Here is a 19,332-nt window from a genome sequence, read left to right as displayed (position 1 = left end):
AGGTTTCGAGGGGTTCGCATACCAGACTAACAGTTCAGCTAGCTGTACTATGTTCTTGTCAAGGAGAGGAGGCCTACTTCTTGTTAAATCATCTGCCTCAGCACTTTCCGGACATCCATAAGAAGGTTCTGTTGAGAGCGCCTCTTGCGCTCAGCAACGGTCTTTTGGGAACAAGTTGTCTCCTCGATCGTCAATTTCGTGTCATCGTTGTCATACTGTGTCCAGTTCGAGCTCAAAGTTTTCTTTTTTTGTCACGTACTGAGGAACTTTTACCTCGTTCGAGAATCTTATTTGGTTTCCCCTAGGTGTATTTGGTTCCCCTAGGTGCCCATCTCGTTCCTTTTTCCAAAGTGCATTTAGTTTCTTGCAACTGGTTCTCCATCACTTTCGAAGCTTTCTATTTGGGGCTTCTTGTCCAAGGGTGCAAAGTATCGCAGATGGATACCCTTCGGCTTTTGAGAGGAATTTTTTGGTGTCTGCGATTGTGTAGGCGGTTATCTGAGAGTTGGTGTGGATTTTTCATAATGCTGTACCTTACGGATTTTCAGTTTGCTTCAGAGAAAGGTTACTCGCTGGGTCCTGTCATTGCAGTAACTTAGTTTTATAGCTATCTTGTTAGGGTTTGGATGTTAGTTTGGGTAGTCAGTGATAGTCTAAATAAACTCGAGTGTTTCTGTTGATCAAGCTTAGACTGAGTGTATTGTTCCTTTAGGCCCTTGAGGTTAGGCAGATCCCGATGGTCATGCTGGAATAATTACAACTTCATCAGCACAAGTCATCTGTGTCAGGGAGCAGTAGGGAGGTCCTGCAAACTCAACTTCTCCGCCATACATGAGAGGCTAGATAGCCACATAGGAGGTTCCTCCATACATGAGAGGCTAGATAGCCACATGAGAAGTTCATCGTTTCCCCTCCATACATGAGAGGTATAGAATACCACATGGGAGGTTCTTCAGACTCAGGCGGTACCTTGGACTCGACACTGATGGTTAGGTACTTCCTCTGCATGCATCTTCACCTTCTAAGTTGGACGACCAGGTGAGGAGAATTGTTTTTACCTCCATGAATAAGAAGGTACCTTAGACTCAACACTGACATTGAAGTAATTTCCTTGCAAACATCCTCACCTACCGAGTTAGATAATTAGGTGAGGATACATACATATATACATGGTAGGTTGATGATGAGTTTCCTGCGTATGCTCCATGGACAGATCGGGCTAAATTAGATTGATTCCACCTCTGTTAAATTTTGTTAATCAGGCTAATTCAGGTGTTCAGGGAGTGTATTGTAATACGAAGTTTTCATAATGAAACTAATATTGTAATACCTGAACACCTGAATAATTCCCACCCTCCTCCCCACTTCAGTTTGATAGTGAATGATTCAATTGAGGGGACAAGCAGCAGTGTTGCCAATGGTAACACAGGTAACTCATTTGACTAGATTTTACCTGCAGCACTGGTAACGCTAACAGTTAAAATTATCCACATAGTGGGTGAATATGTGGGGATATAGTTCTGGCTAGTCAGTGACCAGGGCTAATTCAGGTGTTCAGGTAAGTATTGCAATATTGGTTTTATTAAGAAAACTTCATTTTTGTGTAGCCGCCTGCCTGTATCAAAGCAACTCTCCCAGCCAACTTCTATCGGTAACCGCTCAGTTTCCTGAGACAAGAAATTCTTTACATGATGTGACCATTCTGAGACTAATTCTTGTAATCTTCAGTTGCAGTGAAGAATTTGAATGCAGCATTGTATTCTGTAGTTCATTAGAAATTTTTAGAAACAAAGGTCATTAACTGTTATTCAAGATTCCAGAATATTGTTTGTCCCCCTGAACAAACATGAAGATCATCTGCTGACCTAATTAAGTCCTTGAGCCCAGAAATATAAAATATTGTAAATAAGTTTTAGATACTACTATATTACATTCTTCTACCCAAATAACTCGGCACATGGACTTGTCACTCATTATCGAGTCAAGTGTTTCCTTTTGCTTCAGTCATTGTTTGCATAGGATGAACCTGTCCATGGTTTATGCCCTGAAGTTACTGAGGATTTTGCTAAATGTTTGCTTTATTTTTTCTATGTAGTCTGTAAAGTACACTGCATTTGGCAATGATGCTTCCTATATTCTCTACAGTTTACATAACATTAATAACCCTCATTTCCATACCAGTAGGTTTGAAGCCATGCCTTTCAATATATGGCTTGTAGTAATTTTTTACGTTTGTTAAATATGGGTTTTAAACCATAGTTGTACCTGTGCTATCACATGAATCAAAGGTTTCAAGAAACATTCCTTTAAATTTATGTTGGTGTATCATATTTCATTTCCATCTCTTTTCATCTTTTAGGTAAATTTCTGTGAATATATTTTTGTACTTAAAATTGTCATTTGCGGTAAAAAAATTTTATTTTTTTCGGGACAATTGTGTGCAATACAGCATGTTGCCAAAGCATTGAGAGGATGAGGGGCTACTGTAGAGAAATTGATTTCAGGTTTAATTCCCCTTGTTTGAGTGGTAATTAAATCTCTTGACAGTTTTAAACAGAATTTTTGTCAGAATACTGGTATCTTTAGATATAGTGAAAGCCATAAAGCATGAGTACAGTAGTACAGAAAAAGTGTTTATTTGAGATGAACCTTACCTACTGTTAAATTTAGCTCATATCTCCACACTGATAGGCGAGTCGATTTTCAAAAAAAAAGAAAAAACGATTGCTTGGCTGACCCAGAAGACTGTCTAGTTCACCTGTTCTCCACCAGGTGTGTTCAAATGTTTTAGCTCTAGTCAGAATTCTCCTTGCCGCCATTAGGTCTAGGCGAATGTTGGTACGTATTTGGTGAGTCTTGGTTGTTTTTCTTCTATCACGGTACTGTAAGTTTAATCATCCTAGGATGTCTTCCACCAGAAGCAAGTCAACCAGTATCAGGTTATGTAGAAATGATTATTGTGTAACAAGAATTTATAAATTTGAGATAGATCAACATAATGTTTGTACCAACTGCAGGGGTACAGTGTGTGATCTAGAGGTTAGGTGTGAGGAATGCAAGGATTGGCCTAAGGATGTTATGCTCAAATGTATATTAGAAATAGGAAAAGAAGGGAAGCAGATAGACTGTGGAAGTAGTTAATTAGGTCAGGGCATAAAGCTACCTTTTTTCCCATTCCTGTTGAGCCTTCGTCTGCAGTTACCCCTACTCAAACTACGGCTTTTTCCTATACTAGGCCTAATACTGATAATGATAGTACTAGCGTTTCCTCTGTAGCTCCAACTTCCGCTCCCCTTTCGGTTCAGGAAAAGCGTATCAAGAAACTTGAACAGAAAGTAAGTCTTATTTTAGATTCCGTTAAAAGATTAACTGAATTTATGATAACAAACCGTTCCGAGTCCTTCCATAGTGAGTGTTCTTTTTTGCGTTCCCCTTGTAGAGGTAAAGTGTCGGTGCCCTCACCCGTATGTAGCCCGAGCCTAGGTCTGCCATGCAACAGTTGGAAAAGTCTGCTGCCAGGGAACTGGGTCGGTTCTCGGGGTGATGGGGTTCTATGCCCTCTGACTCCTATCTCTCCTTTTTCATGCTGTCACATGCAGTCACGCTTAACACGTTCGCCGAAAAATCATTTTGGTAAGCGTAAGTCTTCACACAGTATTTCGACCTCGCCTTCATCCAGAGCTAGCAATGAGGTTTCTAGAACCGACAAAAGTAAGAATTTAGATATAGACTTTATTAATAATGATATCCCGTAGCGGGTTGTTCTAAATCTTCTACATTGACTCAATCAATTGTTGAACCTATTTCGTCTGCTTCTCAGTCTCATTCTAAATCCTTCTAGGCTATTCCTAGGTCTTCTATTGTTGGAGAGTCTCAGGTGGACTCTGCTAATGTCTCTCTTTCTCTTCCTTCTATGATTACAGATTCTACTGTTGTTTCCAAACTAGATGCTGTTCTAGCTGCTTTACTCTCTAAAGATGTCATCTGGGATTGTTCCCAAGACGATCGAGACACATTCAGATGAAGTGGTACAGTTCAGTGTTGATGAATCTTCTCTTCCTCTCTTACAAATCCCATTTTCTTTGCCGACAGGTATCCCCTCTGCTTCAGCTTGGCCGACTGGTGTCGATGCTAGTGGAAAACTGCAGACTACTTCTCCTGGAGGCTCTTTGCCTATCGAGACAAATTTTCGTTGCAGGGAGTCGGCTGCTGTCATCTCGATTCCGCAACTGGCGGAAGAAGAGCTTGAGTTGGAAGACTCTCCTTCGGTCTTTCAGCACTTACTGGAGCATTGCACTTCTCCTTATCCTCATTTGGTGGAGGAAAGAGATTCTGTAGACTAGGTCGTTATTGTCTTCCAGTATTTCAACTCCCATTAAGTCTTTTAAGAAAGCTAAGCTTTCGCCTTCAATTAGAGGATGTTTTGACGACATATGTCTTCTGGCACACAAAGCTTCTGGTAAGTCTGCCAGCTCTAGTATTCTGGGGTTTTTGAAATCGCGGAGAATCGGTTATTACGACACAGGCTCGTTACCGGCGCTGAAACTGTCCTCGGTCGACGATGCTGATTTCCTTGCGTTTCTCGATTCTATGAAAAGACGCGCTCTTGAGGCTGGTAAGGTGCTTTGGTCTAATACAGAGGCAGAGACTTTGCCGCTTCTCTGCTTGCGCTTAAAGACTTTCTGATGCCAGCGGGTATCATAACTTGGGAAGAGTCTTTAGATTTTTTGTCTTGCCTGGATAAGGCTATTTCAGACGCAGCAGGTGAATGTTCTCATGCTTTCACTAATTCGATCTTGAAGAAAAGAGAACAATTGTGCTCTTATCTTTTGACCAAGGTCTCTCCTTCTCAGAAGATGGCTGCAGTTTTGGGTTCCCCTGTTGAACGCCTTCTGAATCCATCTCTATTTAAGGCAGTACATAAGGGAGGATATTTCCATACAGGAAAATAGGGAATTTATCAGAATCTTTAAAAGTGGGGAATAAAAGACCTGCTCCTTCTTTGCCTTCTGGCCCCCTGGCAAAAATTTGTCCTTCCTCATCTCATGAAGTCTTCAGCTGCTAAACCCTTTTGTAGGTCCTTACCAGGCTCCAATAAAAATGAAACTGCTAAGTTTTTTTAGAAAGAAATGAATCTTTATGCCCTCAGGTTCCAGTAGGAGGTCGTCTGCAGATCTTCTGGCATGTTTGGAGAGACTTAGGAGCAGAACCTTGGGTGGTGGAGGTACTGAAGGAAGGCTACAAAATTCCTTTTCTGTCTCCTCCGCCTCTGTCGTCATCTCCAATTGCTCTTCCAGCTTATCATTATCTGCAGGGAAAATTTCTTGTACTTTAGAAAGAGGTGGTATCATTACTAGAGAAGAAAGCGATAGAGCTGGTGTCAGGAAACTCTCCTGGGTTTTACTACTGTCTTTTTCTGGTGCCCAAAGCGCCTGGAGGGTGGTGTCCAGTACTGAACGTGTTGAGACTCAATGCTTTCATTCGTTTAACCTCATTTTACATGGAATCACCTAGCACAGTACTAGCGGCAGTGCAGAAGAACGACTGGATGATGTTGGTGGACATGCAAGACGCTTATTTCCACATTCCGATAAATCCTCAGTCTCACAAGTTCCTGCACTTTGTCTTTGCAGGGAAGACATTTCAATTCAGAGCTCTTTGCTTCGGCCTGTGCACAGCCCCGCAGGTATTCACGAGGATTTTAGCACCAGTAGGGGGATGGTGTGATTTGTTGGGAGTGAGAATTCTGCTCTATTTAGACAACTGGCTAATATTGGCCAACTCTTTCAAGGGAATTCTGAGGGCCAAGGATCTGTTACTTTGCCTGGCTCAATGACTGGGCATATTGATAAATTTTCAGAAGTCTGCTCTGATTCCAACTCAGACAATTCTCTATCTAGGGACGAGGATAGACACTCATAGTTTTCAGGTTTTTCCTTTGGAGAAACGGATAGACAATTTCTTATTGCTTCTAGGAAAATTTGAGCCCTTAAGGAAGCTTCCAGCAAGGCAATGGCTGTCTCTGTTGGGACACATGGCATCTCTGGAAAGATTTTTCAGTTTAGCAAGGCTCAGGATGCGATCAATTCAACTATACTTGAGAGAATCTTGGGACAGGAAGTCCCTGCCAGACTCCCATTTAATATCAGTCCCAGTAAGTCTTTGGGAGACGTTAGATTGGTGGAAGGATTGTCAAAGACTGGGAACAGGGTCATCCCTAAGAGTAGTAAGCCTAGACCTAACCTTGTTTTCAGATGCTTCAATGACAGGCTGGGGAGCTTGCCTGGGAGGCTATCAGATGTCCAGGGTATGGTCACTGTAAGAGAGAGAGTTGCACATAAACAATCTAGAACTGTTGGCAGTATGAAAGTCCCTCCTTAAGTGTGAACAGACAGTCAGAGGAAAGGTAATAGTAGCAGTATTTTCAGACAATACTACCTCTTTGGCGTACATCAGAAACCAGGGCGGAACAAGATCAAAGTCAATGTCTCTGATAACGGAGAAGTTATTTCTTTGGGCGGAAGCCAGGAACATAGGATTGGTTCCACAGTTCATACCAGGGAAGAACAATGTCTTGGCAGACCAATTGAACAGGAAGGGACAAGTCTTACACAGGGAATGGTCTTTACATCCGCAAGTCTGCCAGTTGCTGTGGAGTTTATGGGGAGCTCCAAATGTGGACTAATTTGCAACAGTAATGAACAAGAAACTCCCAGTGTATTGCTCTCCATGCCAGGACCCTCAGGCTTGGGCAGTAGACGCATTTCTTCAAGATTGGTCCAACCTAGATGCATATGCTTTTCCTCCATTTGCAACAATAAGAAAAGTACTGAACAAGTTTCAAGAATCGAATCATTGCAGAATAACACTAGTAGCTCCGTGGTGGCCTCAGAGAGAATGGTTTCCGGACCTTCTAGCACTTTCAGTGGATCTCCCTTGTGTCCTTCCTTTAAGGAAGGATCTACTCAGACAACCGAATTCCATGCGGTTCCACTAAAGCCTCTGCATGCTACACTTAACCGCTTGGAGACTCTCGACCATCTCCTTCGAGCGAGAGGGTTTTCTAAAGCATCATGAAAGTCTGTCCTTAAATCAAGACGAACTACAACCTTGGCCTTGTATCAGAGACAATGGGTTGTGTACTGCTCCTGGTGTCGTTCTACTAGAGGGATAACAACATAATAAAGTTCTTTTGATATCTTAGGTTTGATATTTTAGGTATAGTAAGAAGCTCTCTGTAGCTGCTATTCGAGGATATAGATCCATGCTGTTATCAGTACTACGGCATGTAAAATTAGATATTTCTAATGATCCAGATCTTAAGGAGGCATTGAGATTGTTTGAAATTGAAGTCCCCAAAGTTCAGTATCAATCTCTTTGATGGAACTTGGATGTAGTGCTAAAATTCTTATCTGCAGATCCGTTTGAACCTTTGGAATCTGCTTCTTTGAAGTTTCTAACCATGAAGGTGCTCTTTTTGGTAGCACTAGTGACAGCCAAAAGAGTAAGAGAGTTACAAGCATTCTCCAATAAGGTAGGCTTTTGCAGAGGAGATTCTGTTTTATAATTTATGCCCTTGTTCAGAGCTAAGAATGATGTCAAGGCTAAACTTCTACCTAGAACGGTAAGAATTCCAAATTTGACCTCATTGGTGGGAAATGAAGAAGAACCTTCCTCTGTCCGTTTGGAGCTATTAAAAATTTATTAGATAGATTTAAAGCCTGTGAGGGGCAGAGTTAATAATTTATTTTGTAGTGTTAGAAAACCTAACGCTCCTTTATCTAAGAGTGCAATGTGTTTTTTTTGGTAAGCATTTAATATGACTAACACATGAAAAACTAACCCCAGATATCTTACCTTTATTGAAGGTAAATATACATAGTGTAAGAGCAGTTGCTACTTTTAGTTTTTTGAAGAATTTGTCTCTTGAGGATGTAATTAATGCAGCTCAGTGGAATTGTAATTCGGTTTTTGCTACTCATTATCTTAAAGATGTAGAAATTGCGTTTGAAAACTGTAAAGCCCTTAACCCTCTAGTAATAGCGGGTATAGTCTTTTCCTGAACCGAAAGAAAGAGCAATCTTTTCGGCTCTATTTTAATCCCGGGTGTTGGTTTTTTGGGAAGCATGAAGGTACATTTGTTGTACAGGAGCATACCTTTGTATCATAGGTATGTACTTTGTATTTGACTGTCATTTTCAGGGGCTTTTGGACCCAGCTACAGGGGTCCCATCACGCCACTTCTATTTATTCTGATTGAAAATGAAGTGGGTTTTCTCCGCAAGGCTGCTCTTGACTGCACACACGAGAGCCTTGCAACCTGAAGGGAATCCACCTCCTGGCGGCAGTATTATCCAGGAAAGATTCCTGATCGGGTAAGAATGTTTTGAGTTTCATACAAGAAGCTCTTAGCTCACTTGGCTGAGCGGAATTTGTCTAGCTGCACTACCCACCATCCTTTATCTCAAAGTGGGAATCAGCTAACTTTAACTGTAGGTAAGATTCGTCTCAAATAATATAAATTTTCATGATAAAATATATTATTTGGATACTTACCTACTGTTAAATTAGACCTCACCCAGCCTCCCCACATTTAGTGGGCCGTCAAGGAGAATTCTGACTAGAGCTAAAACATTTGAACGCACCTGGTGGAGAACATGTGGACTAGACGGTCTTCCGGGTCAGCCAAGCGATCTTCTTCTTCTTCTTCTTCTTCTTCTTCTTTTTTTTTTTTTTTTTTTTTTTTTTTTTTTTGAATGCCAACTCGCCTATTGGCGTGGAGATATGAGCTAACTTTAACAGTAGGTAAGTATCCAAATAATAAATTTTATCATGAAAAATTATATTACAGTATATGTATATCAGATGATTCCATAGCCTGGTTTTGTGCATAGTAGTTATTCATGCATCTCTTGTTTCAGAGCCTGTTTCTACGTGGTGTAAACCCAACTAACATGAGCACGAAATCTATGACAGACTTCATGGAAAGATGGTTGACTGTGTCTAGAGAAGTAGATTCATCTTCCTACTCTTTGCTCCTACATCTTCCTATACTTCTTGCTTACAATCAACCCACAAATTTTGTGCTTATTTACTAGTAACTATTGTGTCCAATATGTATATTTTTAGGGAAACTTTTTGTAAACTTTTGATTGAGAGTTTCTCGACCTTGCTTGTGCATTCTCACATTTGGAATACATTTGCTAATTCCCTAGACCTCATCTGCTTGAAATAAGCCATTCATGTTCTTAGATTTGGTAAAAGTTTACCACAATGTCAGTTCATTCATAAGAATGAGACTAGTTCATTTTCAAGTTACATATTATTTTTGTGAAAAGTTATGACGTGACCTGTAATTATACAGCTGTGTAGAATATTCAGTTTTGTTTGTAATTTGGATACTATTTCAAAAAGTAATACTTTCATCTTACTTCTCTTGTTTTTATTAACCAATTTTCCTCAGAACTTTGATGGAGAAAAATTCTGTATTTTTTTTTTAGGTATGAATTTCTTTTCACGGGCTTTCGACACTGTCTTCACTTTCAATTATACTAAATAATTATTCTGTGAACCCTTAAGAATAGCTGTAAAATATCTCATAATTCTCCTATATGTAAAATCTTTTAACCGAAATTACATTGTGTGTAGATGCAGACTTTTTCTGTAGGACAATGCTGATATCCATATGATGTGAAAATGCAAAACATCTATATAGTAATGGCATTCTTTAAGGCAAATGCCTTCGTACGTTCTTTAAAATCATCAGCTGAAAACCTTTATGTAAAGATTCAACAGACTAAACCCAAGTTAGCTTCAAAAGGAAATCAGCCAGCAGAGAGAGAGAGACTAGTTATAGGAAAAGGCAATAGATAGATATAAGGGAAAAAAATAAAACCAATACAACTGCAATCAGATGTCAGCAGAAAGCAGAAGTTAATTAATTTGCTTCTCATTTAAAGATTTGGAGGTCAGAAGATTTCCATAACTACTTTAGGCTCATTTCACAATTTAGTTGTACCCAAATAAAACTCCAAGCAAACTGAGTACTAGTATTACACCTAATGCTAACAAGTGACGCATTGTTTGTAGCAGCAGCCTGCCTATAGTTGAGAGCAAAATCAACTAGTTTATATAAAGAAGAGAGCAGATAATTTTTGTTGTTGTGGTACATTTTATGCAATGAACATAATGAGCTCACTTTACATCTACTATCCCATATATCAGCACTAAGAGTTGGCAAAATAAACTTGACTAATGAAGTAACTATCCAAGAGCTTGAGAGGAGATTTAGCACCACCCAAGACCCCATTGGAAAATAGTATGCCATACAAAGAAGAAGAAAAAGAGTTTAAAAACTTAGATATCATAGATTCATCTTGAAACATTAAAAAACATTTCCACATGAGAGTAATATTATGTACCATGTGCTTCTTTAAAGTATTTCTTATCGGAAGTTACGCCTCAGGTCTTAAAAAGAATCACTGACATTTAAAACCATATCATATAATTTTAGATATGGATGCAAAGGCAAAAGTTTTCTGGGTTAACTATCATGCTTTGAGCTTTAGAAGGGTAAAACCTACTTCCACTCATATAGAAGGATTCTGCAACCAACCAAAGGTGTAAAGAATGAACAAGAGCTAGAAGAGTAACTGCATCACTGGAGTATGTCAATTTTGTTCTCAAAACCTTGCCACAGGATGCTATTGTATGTGATATAGCAAAGGTCCACCAACACACTCTTGAGGAGCACCTGAAAAGACATCACTAAAGCTATTATTAAGAACTGATTTAAGATATTAATAAAAGATCCACTTGTTCTCAAAAACCTTAGTTTGTAGATAACTGTCATGATATGGACTTGAAAGCTGCACTAAAATCTGAACTTACCATTCATGCCTCTGCACCCTCATCAAAAGCACTCTGCAAGCCAGTAGATACTGACGAGTGCATCAAAAGTACCAAGGCCTTTACAAAATCCAAACTGTAATGCTTGTAGCGGATTATCTTCAAACCTACAAAGATGTTTCACCTTTCATGTACCCAGATAACTTTTTAGCTTACCTACAGGTCTTCATCTTGTTCTTTCTGTATATACATACTACAGTAGTGCCTCAGGTTACGAAATTAATCCATTCCGAAGCGGCCTTCGTAACCTGATTTTTTCGTATCTAGAACTACGTTTTACATGTAAATTGTCTAATTCGTTCCAAGCCTACAAAAACACAACAGTAAATTTAATAATAAAGCTAAATTGACCAATAAACAATGAAATACAACAATTTGGACCATTCAATACGTAACCTAACCGTTACTGTACCTGTAAATAAAGTGTATTAGTGTACAGGGTACAAGAAATACTGTACATACATGTACGTACGTATGTAGTAAAGTGTGGAACCTTACCTTTTGAGTGAGGTGATGTCCGAAAGTGGTGACAGAGGGGGAGGACAAACGGCAGAAAACATGAACACTTAACTTTATAAAACACATTAACAAATGGCAGTAAACATTAACACTTCTTGATTATCTCCATCTTCATCTCCATAGAAAATATCCTCTTCTTTCCGTAAACTTCAGCAACATTCTTGGGATCCATGGCTAATAACGTAAGTCATTAAGTTCACACACAACACGATAAAGTAACTTACAGTACAACGAAAGTGAAATCACTAACACGAATTTACGTTAACAAATGAAATATATATGTGAACGAACGAATTCCAAGTGTTTACGATAATGCTGCCGCAAAAAATGGTCAAGGAACGCCTTTACATAGAGGCATGATGGGACAGATGGTGACCAATAGGAGAGCAGGTTCTTATGGCCATGACTAGCACCAGGAACCAATGGGAGAGCAGGAGGATGGTGGCAAGTCTACTGAGTTGGCAGTGCACCAGTTTTAAAATTGTTCTTGGTGGCCTTGGCGAATCTCGGACTTTACCCTTTTGCAACCTGAATTATTTTTGTACACAGAAGCAAAAAAATCTTCGTCTTTGCTTTCGTAACCTGGATTTTTCGTACGTAGGGACTTTCGTATGTAGAGGTTCCACTGTACTACTTTTCTGACATGATGCTCCTCCCTTCTCCCCTTTTAGACACATTCCCGATTCATTTCTATATGCATAAATGGACAAAGAATATCATGTTTTTTAGAGACCTGATTCCTCATGTTGACAATCTAGAATAGACTCTTGATTTTACCACTTAACTAATTTCAAGGCCAACTGTGTAGAGTTTTGGGATCTGTTGGTAGTTCTCTCTCCCACACCACTTGGTTAGCTTATCACAAGCAATTGTTTAAGTTATAGAAGGCATTAATCCTGCCAAAGTTAACCTTTAGAAGTGATGTGTTTACATCTGCCTCTCTTCAGTGTCGGAATCCTCATATGTAGTCATGGGATCGATTGATGAACCCTGGCAGTAATCCTCTTGAAGGGCATAGTATTTCTAAATTTGGTGGGTCAAAGTTGGACAAAGTTTCAGAAGCTGCCATGCTCCTTACTAGATTTACTCTCAGAAATTATTTTTATGTAGACTCAATTCACATGACCTTGCCATTTCATCAGAGCTGTATATGTATTTTGCATTGTAGTGTAGAATGTTTTATGTGTTATGATATATTCTTTCAAACATTTTGCAATTATCTTTGGGTTTCAGTTTGAGGTTCATATTATTGTTTTAGACATATTGCACACCAGCTATTTGTTTTGTGAGTTTCTGGTTCACCTTTCATTTGTGTTGTTCTAATAGTAACAAAGTTGGCAATTACTACATACATTTAATGAAGATTTTCATTGAATTTGGGAAAAGCATTTAATTCTTGTATGATTTATATATAGCATCCACATTGAGGACAGATAGATTTTAATCATTTATCACAGGTGCTAATTGAAAATGCTCATTAGCTTGAGAGTTGTAAAATTTGTCAGATATCTTTTTGCTTCTGTGAAATGAAAGTTATCACTTTTTTAGATTGGAGCTTGGTTGCATTGTCATCTTTTCTTAATTTTTGCAGTTCTTTTCCATATATCTTGTTGTTTTGTGATTGGTGATAGAGTAAGTTTGTCTCTTTGTGCAATGTATGTGTAGTCTTTATGACATGTTTGGCATTTCAGCATTTTTTCTGGTAGTAAAACAATATGTATGTAGACTTCTTACATGTTTTGACGAATATTTTCTTACATGCCCATATCCATGATTTTGTAGAATTGTCAGATGTTAGGTATTGAGGGTCTCATATATTTTCAGTTAAGGTTTTTTCCCAATTTTTAGGTTTTCCTACATGAATACAAACCCTCAGTCTTTAGATATGGAAATACCTTCAGCGCAGCCAGAAATCAGTTATTCACTTCTACTAAGGTTGTTAGGTAGTTAAACTACCGAATAGTTGGGTGTGTAGTACTACCTACCTTTCTGTCATGCAGTACTTCTGGCTGTCATTGGAGTCACACACACTCATTTTGCTCTGGCTGCCAGCTGCATTTGCCTTTCCACTCTGAGTTTTTGCCTTTAGCTTGTTCTTTGTGTGGTTCTTGTGTATGTTTGTATATTTATGGAAATCCACGAATCATCTCCGCTCAAGGAGGGAAGCTTCGTGCCATGAAGCAATGCCCTGGCTTAGGCAATGTGCTTTATAAATGCTTCCTTTCCCCTATTGAAATGGATCCTCACTCTTTGTGCACTCATTGCTGATGGCATGAGTGCAATTAAGAGAGTACAGGCAGTCCCCGGTTTACGTCAGGTTCAAGTTATGGACTTACAGCGCTTGTCTCATGGTGCCATAAGTGGTTATATGGCTCCGTTACCTGCTTTATGACGCTGTATCCCAGACTTACAGTTCTTATTTATTCTTATGATTATGATGATTTGGGTTAAGGAGATTTTCGGCTCAGCACCCTGCGGGGAGCGGAACCCCCACCGTAACCCGGGGACTGCCTGTACTTGTGACAAGTGTTGTGTCTAGAACCTAAGAGGAATGAGTGCAGTTCACCAGGAAGGGGAAATACAGGATGAAGCAGCTTCCTGTATGCTGTCAGAGGGTTACATACCCCCAGTGATGCCGAAGATCACCAACCCTTCTAGTTCCTTCTTTCAGTGGAGCTGCCTCTCGTTGCTACTTCTCCTCAAGGGGAAGTCACTCCTTCACAGTTTCCTATTGCTTAGTTAATAGAGTTGGTGGGAAGAGGAAGATGGACCTGTACGATGAATCCCAGGTGGTTTCTGTTCACTGGGTTGGGAATGAATCCTCCTTAGAGCAAAAGGCGCTGGGGTGGGAATGAATCCTCCTTAGAGCAAAGGGAGGCAGTCTCATCTGACCATTTGATTTCAGGTCTGGGGGAGATTTAATGTTCATTAGGGGAACTTCGGGAACTCTGGCCCTCCCTAGGTCTTCCTGGACTGCCTTCAGTCCAGAGGTTGATATCACACCTCAATGCCACCAAGTCTATTCCTGTGACTGCTGTCTAATAATAATATCCTTTATTTCGGTTCAGGGCCATATACAATGAATATACAAAATACACAGTAACATACACAATCTAGATATATGAGTCAACATGATAGGAAAAATGAGCAATCGGCACTTATCCACAAAATAGCTGAGGTAGCATAAAAGATAGTAATCATAATACTGGTAATAGTAATAATATTGGTGAGAAAAAAAATGCATTGAGAGTTATAACAGTTAGTGCACAGATTATATAACTTAAATTTCAACTAATGAAAAAATAAAATATTAGCAATAAATATAATAATGACAAAATCTGCAGATGACATCTTGCTAATACAGAGATTAAGTCCTTTAGGGGACAAAGGCCTCATTTTCCCATCTTTCCCACAATTTAGATCTTCTTCTTGCTTCACTCCTTAGGATGCTTTGTATGAGCGAGTTGCCGCTGTTTCTCACTCGGGTTACCAGGCTGGACATTGTTCGCCTTACAATGATTTTTAAATTGTCCAGGTGGTTTTCTAAGAACATCTGTATGGCGGAGTGGTAGCGTGGAGTGTTTGTGAGGCGTCTCAGAATGTCATTGTGCACAACAGTGATACGTCTCATGGTCTCGGGTATAGTTCGTCCAGAGGGAACACCCATAGATACTGTAGCAGTACGAGCGGAAGAGCAGTAGTTTCACGTCTCGGTGACAGAAGGCAAACCTCCTTGCAATCATGTTGCCAGTTGCACATAGTTTACGACACCTCTGTTCAATGTCTGCCGTATCTTTTAGGTCGTCGGTAATAATGTGACCCAAATACGGAAATTCGCGCACAAATTCCAGCCGGTGGTTTCCGAGGAAAATTTGTGGTTCTGCAATATGCTTAAGCGATCTCGGGAGCAGCGACATGCACTGGGTCTTGGTTTCGTTGTAGATTATATCAAATTCCTCTGCATATTGGCGGCAAGTGTCGATGAGTTGTTGGAGGCCATGCACTGATGGGGAAATCAGAACCATATCGTCGGCGTAACAGAGGTTGTTTATAGTTGTTTCATTGACAGTGCATCCGATTGGGAGTGAGTTCAGTTTGACATTCAAGGCGTCTGTGTACATATTAAACAGGTATGGAGAGAGAATGCCCCCTTGGCGAAGCCCGTTTAGGGAGCCGAAGGTGTACGATAATACATTGCCCCATTTGACACAGAATTGCTGTGTGGAGAACCAGCAATGTAAAATGCCAATTAGATATAGGGGTGTGCCCCTTTTATGCAGCTTCAGGAATAGCTTCAGGTAGTTTACTCTGTCAAATGCTTTTCTCACATCTACGAAACACAGGAAAACAGGAGATGCTGATGATAGGTAGTAGTTCAGCAATTCTTTCAGTATGTAGATGCAGGTGTCGGTTGAGTGGTTTGCTTTAAACCCGAACTGGTTGTCAGTGGTGTGTAGAAAGGGGAGAAGTCTCACAAGAAGAACCGACTCAAGTATCTTCGATGCGATCGTTGTGATTGCAATTGGCCGGTAGTTGCCAGGGTCAGCTGCATCCTTTAGCTTGTTTTTGATTAATGGTATCAAGTGAATTAAGAGTAGGGAGTCTGGAAGAAACTGGTGAATTATGCACGCATTGAATAAGGCAGCTAGCAAAATGTAAATTATCGGATGGCAGAATTTGAAAGCCTCTGCGGGAAGACCATCACAGCCGGGCGATTTATTATTAGGTATGCTGTTTATGGCATCGCTGATGTTACCTGGCGTAATACGGTCTGCAAAATGAATTAAATGTTGTCATTAAGGAGGTTATCTACCTCGCTTCGGGAATCCTGATCATTTATGCAATTCAGGATATTGTTGAAGTGATCACCCCACATCCTTGCGATAGCCTCGTCTCCGACTGCTTCCCCTACTCTCTGTGATAGCTTTTTTAGTTTTGGGATTTAAGGACTGGATATCTTTCCAAAGACGAGGGTAATCACCAGATTCTACGTTTCTAGACATTGCATCGGCTCTTAGTTGTTTTTCATTTAACCTGCAGTGCTTAAGAGCAAATTTGAATTGCGCTCTCGCCTGCCTCATTAGTAATGCAGTGTGTCCTTCCCTCGGGCTGCCATTTTGCCTCCACAGTAAAAACATTTCTCGTGAGTATGTATACAGATTCTTAACAAAGTCATTCCAACCATGTAAATTACGAGAATTACCTTGACGAAATCTATAGGCAGTCCTGCCCGAAGCAAGCAAAGCGGAGATTATGTTCGAATAGAATTCATTCAGATCCCTCTTGTGGTGGTCATTTCTACATTTTGTGTTGGTACACAGTAAGGCGTCAGCCGGTTGAATTATTGACCGCAACCTGTTTTCCGTGGTCGCCCTAAAGTATCTGGTTTTCTGATGGTTTTTAAACTCCCAGTTAACCGCTGGTGGGCGGTCAGTTAGTGGGTTCACGGTAGGGAGGGATGGAGTACTGAATGACACCTGTAATGGGATGTGATCGTAGCCTGTTGCAAGATCGTAGCGAATATTGCAGGTCATAATAGAATCATGAAGTTGTGGAGATGTGATGCAGTGGTCCAGCCAGGAGGTTGTAATTGCGTCCGCTCTATTATGTACATATGAGTAGGAGGAGGAAGGGAGGAGCATTACATGGCTAATTTGGCGAGCATGATTTTGACAGAAGCGAGTAAGTTCATTATAAAACTGTTTTGTGGGGTGAGAATTAAGGTCCCCTATTATACAAATATGATCAGCAGGAGAATCTTGAATAATACTGTGTAACTCCCCTAGGATCATGCAGTAATGATCAAAATTATTGTTATTTTCCCATGGCATATAAACATTAATTATTAGGATTTTAGAGTTCCCTACTGTCACTTGAAGCCCAAGCAATCTGTCACTCCTGTAGGTCATCACCTTTATCATATTGTCTAACGATTTGTGCCACAGGAAAGAAAGTCCCCCTTTCGGGCGACCAGCTATGATTTGATCTGTAACTTGCATCGATGAAGTTGAGAAGGTTCTGAAGTCCTCATGAATTGAATCATAGATCGCAAGGTCATGAGGCCAGAGGAGCGTTTCTTGCAATGCAATGATGCCGTTGAAATTTTTGCAGAGCATGTTTAGGAGAGGAATGTTCCGCTTGATGCCAAAAATATTCCAAGAGATTATGTTTAATGTATCCATGGCTACTCACGAAGATGGGAGATGAATGCGCTGATCATTTGGGTGGATGGGGGGTTATCCAGGGGGAGTGGGCAGTCACTCGCCGTTGGGGGTTGGCTGGCACTTGCAGTGGAAATGACCCTGGTTGGAGTGACAGTAAGTTTCCCTGGGGGTGGTTGGTCCCGGATTAGGTTATATCTTGAAACTAATATATTAGGACCGAAATTCTCGCCTTTAAGAACGTCGAGGTGTTGAAATAGGCAGGTAATCCTGTAAGCCACTTTATGTTTACTTCTGCATGGGAGTTCGTGAGAGATAAGTGGGTCAGAGCCAGTGAGAAACTTGACTCTCTCCACTATGGCGTCTAGCGTCACCGATGAGCGCAGATTGTGAATTACTATGTGACATCTCTTCTCAGGTGTCGGGCGAGGTGAAACTCGAATGTTATGCTCCGGTCCAGCGGCCAAACGAGAGGTTCTTCTCTTCTTTTTGCTTGTTTGTATCTGCCAGCCGCCAGACCCCTCAAGATCACTCTCATCTGCATCTATTAGATGGGGGGTTGGCGGAGAGAGATAGGGTGGGGAGGATCACAAGGGTTGGTAATCATCACCGGAGGTCTATCTTCCACCGGAGGCACTGGGGAGGGAGGGGAGGTTGGGGGACCAACTGTCTCCTCAGAACGGCTTACAGGTGAAGGGGGCACTTCCATGTTGCTGGGAGACGAGGAAAAACTGGATGCCGCACTCATAGGAGTTTGGTGCCTATCTGTGATTGTCAATCAATCCCTGCACTCCTTTGATCGCATCCCAGATCCGTGTGAGATTATTTGTTTCCACCGTTTTAAGACTATCTAGGGAATCCTGCAGTCCTTTGATCACGTCCCAGATTCTTGATAATTTATCATTTGTCTCCTCGATTTTTTCTGAGTTTTTTCCCATTATTTCCGAGAGGGATTTTGCTGTTTGGAAGGCATTTTCTGCCGTGTGGTACACCGCAGGTAGGCTTATGTCAGCGGGCCCCTTTGGAGGCAGATTGTAAGGGTCATCGGCGTAGATTTCCACCGAGCAGGTCCTTAGCCACTTAGTGATATATGATATTTTTTTGTGTGAGGACAAGTTCTTCGCGGATCGCTCCTTGAGAATGCTCTCTGGTATCAGATCTTTGCATTTCGTATATGCAATGTTGATTTCCTCATCAGAGAAGGCATCACTGACAGATTGAATAGCGGACTCGACGTCGGAACGGTTCGATTGGTATTGTGTAAAGTACAGACAATTGTTCGCGAGTACGGAACTTGTGTGTGGGGCACAGGCACCGGTAGGTGCCAGGGTCACTTGTGCAACGGTTGGAGGTTGGTCGGATGACATTTTTGTGGTAAGGGAAGGGCCAAGCACTAACACATACACTGCATTCTTTTACCTATTTCCCAGGACCAATAGGCCTCGAGTAGCTGTGATTTGAAAGATTTCTAAGGCACTGATTGGAGCAGAAAGAATATTGGAATATCTGCAATTGCATAACACTCCGGCTTACACGCCGGGTATTACGTGGAGACACTATTAACACATTGCTTACTATAAAAGGTATAATCACCAAGGGCGAAAAACCCTTCTTATCTGTGAAAAAACGCGAGAGAGACCTCCAACACGTCCGCCCCACACAACATTTAACATTCGAAGGGACATACTGACTGCCAAATTTTTAGGAATTGTTGAATTTTAGTTATTAACAGTTTTCAACTGTT

General features: G+C 40.8%; 1 protein-coding gene across 5 annotated transcripts in view; it reads left to right on the top strand.

Annotated features, from left to right (window-relative positions):
- LOC135198621 (LETM1 domain-containing protein 1-like) overlaps positions 1-9,430 on the top strand; it is a 237,517-nt gene extending 228,087 nt beyond the window's left edge. For all 5 annotated transcript variants that reach the window (XM_064226374.1, XM_064226373.1, XM_064226372.1 and 2 more), the window contains one exon: positions 8,922-9,430. In XM_064226374.1, coding sequence (XP_064082444.1) covers positions 8,922-9,098 — 177 coding nt within the window. In that variant the 3' untranslated portion in view covers positions 9,099-9,430. The remainder of the gene's footprint in view (positions 1-8,921) is intronic.
- The last annotated feature ends 9,902 nt before the right edge of the window (positions 9,431-19,332 follow it).

Source organism: Macrobrachium nipponense, chromosome 22 (assembly GCF_015104395.2).
Source record: "Macrobrachium nipponense isolate FS-2020 chromosome 22, ASM1510439v2, whole genome shotgun sequence".
NCBI classification, from domain to species: domain Eukaryota; kingdom Metazoa; phylum Arthropoda; class Malacostraca; order Decapoda; family Palaemonidae; genus Macrobrachium; species Macrobrachium nipponense.
The sequence above is the reverse complement of the archived record's forward strand: the minus strand, read 5'-3'. Positions and strand labels throughout refer to the sequence as shown.